At 47.8% G+C, this 7,025-nt stretch overlaps 1 protein-coding gene across 1 annotated transcript in view; it reads right to left on the reverse strand.

Moving 5' to 3' along the window:
• POLRMT (RNA polymerase mitochondrial) overlaps positions 1-2,933 on the reverse strand; it is a 423,694-nt gene extending 420,761 nt beyond the window's left edge. Inside the window, exon 1 of the mRNA XM_082261183.1 lies at positions 2,784-2,933. Within this exon, the coding sequence (XP_082117309.1) occupies positions 2,784-2,883 (100 nt within the window). The 5' untranslated portion in view covers positions 2,884-2,933. The remainder of the gene's footprint in view (positions 1-2,783) is intronic.
• Positions 2,934-7,025: the final 4,092 nt, after the last annotated feature.

Raw genomic sequence — 7,025 nt, forward strand, 5'->3', positions numbered from 1 at the left:
GTGTGAACCGCTGTGCGATCCGATCCTGATGCGGCAGCAAAAATGCCTCCTGTGCGTGTTTGCTGCGGGTGCGATGCGAATTTAGCCATACAAACTGTATGGCTAAACTCGCACCGCACAGCTGATCGCATGTCATGTCGGAGCAGTGCGCTCCGACATGACATGCGAACCCCGCACACGCAGTAGTGTGAACCGGGGCTAAATGTATTTCCTGATTCCCGAATCGCCAGCGGTGCACATGCACTCCCCCTACCCGGAAGGGTCGAATTACATATATATATACTTAAAGATAAGACAAAGTAATTGTAAAGTCTTGTTTTTTTTTAAATAACAAACATGTTATACTTACCTGCTCTGTGCAGTTGGTTTTGCACAGAGCAGCCCAGGTCCTCTTTTTCTTGGGTCCCTCCCTCCTGTCAAGTGCCCCCACAGCAAGCAGCTTTCTGTGGGGGCACCCGAGCCGAGTCACAGCTCTGTGTGTCCATTCAGACATGGAGCTGCGACCCTCCCCCACCCCTCTCTCTCCTGATTGGCTAACTGACTTTGATGGACAGCAGCGGGAGCCAATGGCGCTGCTGTCTCTGCCAATAAGGAGGGGAGTCCCGGGCAGCTGAAAAACTCCTGCAACATCGCTAGATAAAAAGATTTAAAAAAACTTCTGCCTTTACAATCCCTTTAAAGGGGATCTTCACTACATCTGAGCATTACAAACCAAAAACGCTATTTGATTCATTTTTAACCACTTTACCACCGGAGGATTTTGCTGTCTTACGTCTGGGCCACTTTTTGCACTGTGCGACTTTAACCGACAATTGCGCGGTCATGCGATTCTGTACCCAAACAAAATTTACGTCCTTTTTTTCCCACAAATAGAGCTTTCTTTTGGTGATATTTGATCACCTGTGCGATTTTTACTTTTTGCGCTATAAACAAAAAAAGAGCGACAATTTTGAAAAAATAATATTTTTCACATTTTTTTATATGAACAACCCCCCCCCCAAAAAAATGTAAAAATCAAAATTTATCATTTTAGGCCAATTTGTTTTCTGCTACATATTTTTGGTAAAAAAAAAAAAAATCGCAATAAGCGTATTTGGATTGGTTTGCGCAAAAGTTATTGCGTTTATTAAGGGAAAGATTTCTGTCGTTTTTGGTGGGTTTTTTTTTTAAGGAGTAATGGCGGCGATCTGCAATTTTTTTTGCGGTACTGCGACATTGCAGCGGACAGATCGGACCCTTGACTGACATTTTTGACACTTTTGGGGTTACCAGTGACATTACTACAGTAATCAGTGCTATACATAAGCACTGTTACTGTAAAAATGACACTGGCAGGGAAGGGGTTAATTTTATTGGAGAGGGAGGGGTTAATGTATGCCTGGTGCTTACTGACATGTGTGGGGGGAGGTGACTGAGTGACTCAAGGACAGATCACAGGTTCAGCTATGCTGAACCCTGCCTGTCACTTCGGAGATCCGCCCGCTCTGTTTACACAAGTGGGCGGATCTCCAGACTCGATTCCCCGACGATCGGGGAAGAGCAGCGGCTGCTCCTCCCCTGGCCCGACTCCCGCTGTGACTGAATACAGCAGCAGCGCGCCGCCGAGAAGGGGGAGTGTCTGCCGACGTAGGTCTACATCTTCAGACCTACAACAGCCACTTTGCCGCAGTAGAGCTCTAGTGAGCAGACGGCAAGTGGTTAAAGCGGAGTTCCAGCCATTTCACTCACCTGTCCAACGGTCCAGCGATGCGGCCGCCCGAAGCCTCGATCCTCTCCCTCGGCATCACTGCTGTGGGCACCCGGCTGTGACAGTTTGCGGCTTCACAGCCGGGTACCCACTGCGCATGCGCGAGTCGCGCCTTGATTGGCCGGCAATCTTCTGGGACCTCTGACATGTCCCAGAAGATTGCAGGGAGGGAGGGGGAGAGGAGGAAGTGGAGTGGAGGAGAGGAGCTCCGAGCGGAAGTGGGAGCGGGTACCTGTCAAAACTAGGTACCCGCTCCCCCCCCAAAAAAATGACATGCCAAATGTGGCATGTCAGGGGGTTAGAATACCTAAAGCGGAAGTTCCACTTTTGGGTGGAACTCCGCTTTAATATTCAAACCAAACTCCCCCATCCATCCATGTCTCCATGCTTTATTTTTTTATGAAATCACTTTGAAAAACATCCCCCTACCATTTCTGGCCGTGGCCATCTTGAGTAAGGGCAAGTGTGTCATGTAGCATTTACTTTCTGGAATCCATCTGCCCTTAGCTCCTCCCCTCCTGAAGTCTCCTGGTATACATGACATCATTTGCCTAGGGTAGAAACTAGGAAGTAACGTAAAAAAAAAAAAAAAGTTTTAGTGCCTATTCACACATATGTGAAGTTAGACATCGCATGTGATCGCACTGATGTGAACTCGGCACTAAAACAAGTAAATATGATGATATACTTTACTATCTAGCAAACCAACAAGCCCTAAAAAAAACCTGATACGAGTTATAATCCTTTTCCATGCTATCCAAAGCCTTTCAAGTCCCACAAAAAGAATTTCATTTCCAAGCCTGTGCTCTCAGTTGTCAATAAAGTTGTGTGTGCTCCAAAGGTGGCAGCCTACTCGTGTACCTAGCTGAAAGAGCTAATGCAAGGTGCACATCATTCACCTGAAGGGCACTAGAGGACGAATGTCTGTGAGGGGCAATGAGAAGTGTAAGAGCAGTGTGTCTCCCCTATTCTGTCCCCTCCTCCAGGTATGAAGGAGATGAGGAGCCCACGTGTCTGTCCCGGAAGTGTGGCTCACCTGTGTCTAGGAGCCGCCTGCAGCGCACACACATCCCCGAGCCGCGTGCCACTTGTTCCCGGAGAACCCGAGACAGCACAACCAGCCTCAACCCCAACATTCCCCGTGCCAGGCTAGATAGTACTTCCGAGAGGGCTAAAGGACCTTCGTGACGTCACGGTCATATGACCAGCTCGTGTGGGGAGGAGGAGGCTGGCTCGCGTGTGTAAATAAACATGTGGATGGAGGGCTTTCCTGCTGTTGTGGGGGTAAAAAAGTTGTGCCAGGGAAATATGGAAAATGATGCTGCTGAAGGGGTAGTCACTACTGAGCGTTTTCTGTAAATGTTATCCTGTCTGATACCTTCAGAGTCACAGACTAGGAATGACAGAGAATGGTCCTTATGTGTGCAAGAGAGTCAGCTCTGCAGCCAAGCAACCAGCGCATTCAGGATAGGCAAGTAAAGCATCCTTCATTTAAATGTAATGACATGTTCTTCCATCTCTGACTTTTGTACCTATAGGTAAGCCTATAATAAGGCTTACTTATAGGTACTGTAAATATGTCCTAAACTAAGGTGACCAGATTTTTAAAATGAAATCCAGGGGGGACATATTTTTTTTTATTATTGGCAGATGGCACAGAACTGCATAATACACAGAGTGCTGAGGACTGCATAATACACAGAACGCCGGGCACAGGACTGCATAATACACAGAACGCCGGGCACAGGACTGCATAATACACAGAGCGCCGGGCACAGGACTGCATAATACGCAGAGCGCCGGGCACAGGACTGCATAATACGCAGAGCGCCGGCCACAGGACTACATAATACGCAGAGCGCCGGGCACAGGACTGCATAATACACAGAACGCCGGGCACAGGACTGCATAATACACAGAGCGCCGGGCACAGGACTGCATAATACACAGAGCGCCGGGCACAGGACTGCATAATACACAGAGCGCTGGGCACAGGACTGCATAATACACAGAGCACCGGGCACTGGACTACATAATACACAGAGCGCCGGGTACAGGACTACATAATACACAGAGTGCCGGGTACAGGACTGCATAATACATAGAGCGCTGGCCACAGGACTACGTAATACACAGCACCGGGCACAGGACTACATAATACACAGAGCACCGGGTACAGGACTACATAACACATAGAGCGCAGGCCACAGGACTGCATAATACACAGAGCGCTGGGCACAGGACTGCAGAATACACAGAGCGCTGGGCACAGGACTGCATAATACACAGCGCTGGGCATAGGACTACATAATACACAGAGCGCTGAGCACAGGACTACATAATACACAGAGCGCTGGGCACAGGACTACATAATACACAGAGCGCTGAGCACAGGACTGCATAATACACAGAGCACCGGGCACTGGACTACATAATACACAGCGCCGGGTACAGGACTACATAATACACAGAGCGCTGGCCACAGGTCTGTATAATACACAGAGCGCTGGCCACAGGACTGCATAATACACAGAGCGCTGGGCACACAACTACATAATACACAGAGCGCCGGGTACAGGACTACATAATACACAGAGCGCTGGCCACAGGTCTGCATAATACACAGAGCGCTGGCCACAGGACTGCATAATACACAGAGCGCTGGCCACAGGACTGCATAATACACAGAGCGCTGGGCACACGACTACATAATACACAAAGCGCCGGGTACAGGACTACATAATACACAGAGCGCTGGGCACAGGACTACATAATATACTGGAGGGTGTTAGGCATAGAGTACAGGGTTCAGGGGTGTGCTATGCTAGGACACTTCTGCCCCACATCCATAGCTCACCTCTGTACCCTTCTCTCACAGATTATCTCTGCAGCCACCTCTTAGCCCTTCCCCCACAACAGCTAAACTCTCCATCGCTCCATGTAACTGCACCAGCTCTGACCCCCCCCCCATCTGCTCATTTCCCGTTCACAGCCCTCCACACAGTAAATTTTTGGCTCTGCCTCTTCTCCACTGAACAGCAGCAGGAGCGGCAGTGATATTGTCCAGCAGGGGGCGTCTGCCTCTGAGCCACCAGGCTGTTTCTCAGCCAGTATGGGATGCCCTGTCTACATTAATCCGGCCCTGAATCCGGGGACAAACCTGGAGACAGACTTGGACCGGGGACAGTGTCCTAAATCCGGGGACGTCTGGTCACCCTATCCTAAACATGTACTGTTTAGGAGCTATTTACTGTACATGCAGCCGGTAATGTCACCAACACATGGTGGCCGTTCCTTCAGAGTTCTGCGCCGTAAGCTACTCACAGCCAGAGTCCGCGAACCCGGAAGGAAGACTGGGTGAAGATGTCAGCCCTCTCAGCGGTGACAGCGCCGCGCTGGAGGGCTTCGTTTTTATGTAAGTTTCGCATAATGTGCTAGTGTGCATTGCATGCTAACACATTATGATATTGCCTAGCAGGTTGCAAAAAAGAAAAAAATAACAGCAGTGTACTACCACTTTAAAGCCAATTTTCAGGGAAAAGAAAGATCCTCCCTTGCAGTGGGGCTGCCCCTGCACTGTAAGGTTTAGATTCACATCCATGCGGTTTTTATTGCATTTGTAGATCTGCAGAAACACACTACAGCCCATTTAATCCCTTGGAACCTAAGCCTTTTTCTGACACATTGCTTACAAGTTAAAATCAGTATTTTTTGCTAGAAAATTATTTAGAACCCCCAAACATTATATAGATATATATTCTTTTAGCAAAGATCCTAGGGAATAAAAAGGCGATCATTGCAATATTTTATGTCACGCAGTATTATTTGCGCAGCAGTCTTTCAAATGCAATTGTTTGGGAAGAAATACACTTTCATGAATTAAAAAAAACGTAAAGCTAGCCCAATTTTTCTGAATAATGTGAAATATAATGTTACGCCGAGTAAACAGATACCTAACATGTCATGCTTTAAAATTGTGCATGCTCGTGGAATCGCAACAAACTACAGTACTTAAAAAATTTGCATAGGTGATGCTTTAAAAAATATTAACGGTTACCTGTTTAGAGTTACAGAGATTAATTATTTTTTTGATTTTTACACTGTCCATTAAAAAAATACATTTTTGATCACTTTTATTGCTGTAATGTAAACATCCCTTGTGACAATAATAGGCAGAGACAGGTACTCTTTATGGAGGGATCTGGGATCAAAAAGACCCCAAATCCCTCCTTTGCACTTAAAAGCATTCAAAACGCCAAGCTTGGCTGTTTTGAATGCTGTCATTTTTTTTAAAAAATCTGGCATCTTTAACCATTTCCCGCCCGCCCTATTACAAATTGACGGCGGGAATGTGGTTGTATTATCCTGACCGGACGTCATATGATGGCGGCAGGATAATACAGCTCTGGACGCCCATTGATTACCAGTGCAGACCCTCGGGGGGGGATGCCACTAGAACCACCAGGGATGCCCACTATGACCCCAGGGATGCCCACTATAACCACCAGGGATGGCAATCAGGGCTCAGGGAGCCCCCCATTGCCCTCCCCATCAGTGCTGCCCGTCAGTGCCCTTCCTATCAGTGCTGCCCACAAGTGCCCATAATTGCCAGATTTCAGTGTCGCCCACAAGTGCCCATTGTTGCCCACCAGTCCCGCCTATCAGTGCCCATTAGTGCCCATCAGTGCCGCCCGTCAGTGCCTATCAGTGCCCACCAGTGCTGCCTATCAGTGCCCATTAGTGCCCACCAGTGCCACCTATCAGTGCCAACTATCAGTGCCAATCAATGCCGCCTATCAGTGCCTAGCAGTGCCGCCTATCAGTGCCCACCAATGCTGCATATTTGTGCTACCTATCAGTGCTGCCTATCAGTGCCACCCCATCAGCGCCACCCCATCAGTGCCTCTTCATCGGTGCTCGTCAGTGCAGTCTCATCAGTGCAGGAAAAAACGTATTTACAAAATTGTATAACATAAACAAAAAAACTTTTTTTTTTTTTCAAACTTTTCGGTCTTTTTTTATTTGTTTAGCAAAAAGGAAAAAACCCAGAGGTGATCAAATACCACCAAAAGAAAGCTCTATTTGTGGGGGGAAAATGACATAAAATTGGTGTAGGTACAGTGTTGCATGACCGCGCAATTGTCTTTCAAAAGGCAACAGCGCTAAAAGTGGAAAATTGGCCTGGGCAGGAAGGGAGGAAAGTGCCCTGTATTAAAGTGGTTAAGGCTCCAGTACCCGGAAGTGATGTCATGACATTAAAACTAAAGGGAAACCCACT

The sequence above is a fragment of the Pelophylax lessonae genome (assembly GCF_965119305.1).
Source record: "Pelophylax lessonae genome assembly, chromosome: 1".
NCBI lineage: Eukaryota > Metazoa > Chordata > Amphibia > Anura > Ranidae > Pelophylax > Pelophylax lessonae.